This window comes from Raphanus sativus, chromosome 4 (assembly GCF_000801105.2).
Source record: "Raphanus sativus cultivar WK10039 chromosome 4, ASM80110v3, whole genome shotgun sequence".
Classification (NCBI taxonomy): Eukaryota; Viridiplantae; Streptophyta; class Magnoliopsida; order Brassicales; family Brassicaceae; genus Raphanus; species Raphanus sativus.
In genome coordinates, this window is record NC_079514.1 from 10,869,976 (window position 1) to 10,873,033 (window position 3,058).

General features: G+C 28.0%; 1 protein-coding gene across 1 annotated transcript; it reads right to left on the bottom strand.

Annotated features, from left to right (window-relative positions):
• On the bottom strand, positions 1-492 carry LOC108853247 (uncharacterized). The gene has a single exon (XM_018626684.2). The coding sequence runs from the start codon at positions 404-406 to the stop codon at positions 146-148; it is 261 nt and encodes an 86-aa protein (XP_018482186.1). The 5' UTR covers positions 407-492; the 3' UTR covers positions 1-145.
• Between the last annotated feature and the right edge of the window lie 2,566 nt (positions 493-3,058).

The window sequence follows — 3,058 nt, forward strand, 5'->3', positions numbered from 1 at the left end:
AAACTAAATATAAGCATTTTATAAACAAATCATCATAAGGACACCATCATGAACATAAAAGAAAAGGGAATATACATAGAACCAAACTAAGTAAGCTATTGACATTCTTTCATTCATCAACCCATCAGGATATGATGATGGCTAGCTAGTTATGATGAGAGTGGCAAGGAGGGAGAGTTTGGCACTCAGACTCAGAGACACGAGAGGCATGGAACTTGGCGATGAAGGCAGAAGCTTTACGGTCAATGCCTGGCTCAGCCACCCAATATCGTTTGTCCTCGTCGCTGGCCCATGCCTTTCTTGTGTATACGCCGTCGTCCCATGCGTCTGCTTCAACTCTGTGAGACGACCTTCGGGATTTAAAGAAGCTGAAGAGCGAGAACTTCTTTCTGCTGCTGCCTCCCATTAGAAGGTACAAGAACACGCCAAGATTCAAGAAAATAGAACTTTAAATTTGTTTAGGTTTGATGTGTTTGTGTTTATGTAGAGGGATGGTTTTGCGGATGTATTTATAGGGTGACTGACAAAGCAGCTTCTTGTGGGAGGTTCTTTTTGTCCGGCTTGGTTCGAATCTTGGTTGTTTTTTTTTTGTTCAAACAAATCTTGGTTGGTTCTGCTTAGAAAATATCAAAGCGAAATGAAGCTTACAACCGACACTGTCGGACCAACGTGCTTTTATGTGTCCGTTGCAATTATTTGAACCTATTTTACTGTCGTTTGTAATTTTTATGGGTGTAATATATACTGTCTCCCTTTTAAAGTGGTTTCAAAAAAATATAATATCTCAATTCCAAAATGATCTATGTTTTAGATTATTATTTTTGTTATTAACTATTTTCTGTAATTTTTAGTTAGAAATTTAATAAACATAATTAATTTTTCAAAGTTTACAATTTACTACCATTAACTAATAAAATACATAAAAATATATCTTTCTGAAAAACCTTCTTTCAAAAATATAGATAATTTTGAAACAGAATAAGTATATATGATTAGATTTTTCATCAAAGTTTCTAAGACACCATTTCCCAAAATTTTAACTTTAAACCCGGAGTGTACTAAAATCTTCACATAGCATAAACTATGTTCCTAAAACACAAATTTTTATTCTAACTCAAACCTGATACTACTAATAATGGACATCTTGTTCCAGAATCTGAAAGATAGGATGAAGATGAAGAGACGTGGAAGCTGGTATTACAATCAGAGAGAAAAGTGTGTATTTCAACTTGAACTTTACCCATTGTATCTATTCCTTACCGAATTTTCTAGTGGTGTGTATTTTATATTGAACTACAAAAAGTCTCAAAAAATATTGCATGAGTTTTAAGCATTGTGATTTTTCCTTTCCAAAATTTATAATAGTGCATATTTCATACTGAACTAAAAAAATATTTAAAATACTACATAAACTCTCAAAATTGTGTTTATATATTGACTGTCAAAATAGTTATCAATGTACCATTAATTTATCAAACAATGTCGTTTTGATAAATTAAGTAAAATTTAAAAATACTATATAAACTTTCAAAAGTTGTGTTTATATATATTGAACGTAAAAAATATTAGTCATTCATAAATTTTTAAAATCACGTCATTTGGATAAATTCTATAAAATTAAAGCTTAACTTTTTGGAAGGTTCGAACTTTCATACCGGTTCACAAGTAAGAATATTAACTGCTAGATCAAAGTAAGTTTTTGTATAAATTTGTAAACATTAATATTTAAGTTTTAGTTTAATAAAAATGTTATCAAAATTTTATTGTTTCAGTTTTATCAAATAAATATATAATTATTTATGCTTTCAATTTGAATTTAAAAATCATTATTTTATTAATTAAAACTAATTATTATTAATTTTAATATTTACTTTATAGTATTACTTTAAACTGAAATATATTGTAACAATTTAGAGTTTTGTGTTATTTTGCCTTTAGATCAGAGGCAAATGACGTTATTTTTGATAAACTCTATAAAATTAAAAAAATATTACATAAACTCTAAAAATCGTGCGTATATATATATATATATATATATATATATATATATATTTATAAATGACGTTATTTTTGACCATCAAAGATATTAGTCATCCGTTAATTTATCAAAATGACATCATTTTGGATAAATTCTGTAAAATTAAAATTAATATATAAATATGATTTTGATAGTTTGTGTAGTATTTTTAAATTTACAAAATTTATCAAAAATAATGTCGTTTGGAAAATTAATGGTATGGTGAATAACTTATTTGATAAATTAATGGTATAGTGAATAACACCTTTGACAGTTAATATATTATTGGGATCGTTAAAATCCATGTCTAACTCTTTATTTTCTGATTAGTATGATATTATCCACTTTGAGTTTAATAAGTAAGTTCGCATGGATTTACTTTTGGTTTTATTTTCAAAAAGTCTTTTACTAATTAAATTTGGACTTCTTTTATATATTAGACACTCTTTGTCTAATCTTCTAATATGAGACAGAGTTTGATATCTCATGTTTATATAAACATGATTTAATTTGAAGGTTCACGTAGTATTTTTAAACTTATTGTTTAGTTTATTATAAAATATACACCACTATATATAAAGTTCAGAAACAAAAAGGCACAACGTTTAAAATTCATATAGTATTTTTGAAATGTATATATAATTCGGTATGAAATATACATTAATATAAAAATGCAGAAAAGAATAGGCAGGACGGAAAAAATTCAGTTTGAAATAGGTATTTTTCCCTTTAATCAGAAGGTTATTGAGACTGTATCGGACAAGGCATCCAAGTTATCTCTCTCTCCTCTTTAACTCTTTTCTCTTGAACTTTCTTCAAACATTTATTATTCAAGTGATCGAATCAAACAAAAAGTGTGTACTATTTTATGTTTCGTAACGGAAAAAGATAGAGTTATTGTAATAAATGTCCAAACACAGTGGTGTTTCTTCGTTGGTTCTTGCTTTCTTCTCTTAATGATGCCTTCTAGATACGGCTCTTTCAAATTTCAACGAAGTGCCAAACTCTATGTCTCTATCACTTAGATTCACCTGCCTAAAG

Coding starts and splice junctions, on each gene's coding strand:
- LOC108853247 (XM_018626684.2), bottom strand. CDS start 406: ATGGGAGGCAGCAGCAGAAAGAAGTTCTCGCTCTTCAGCTTCTTTAAA.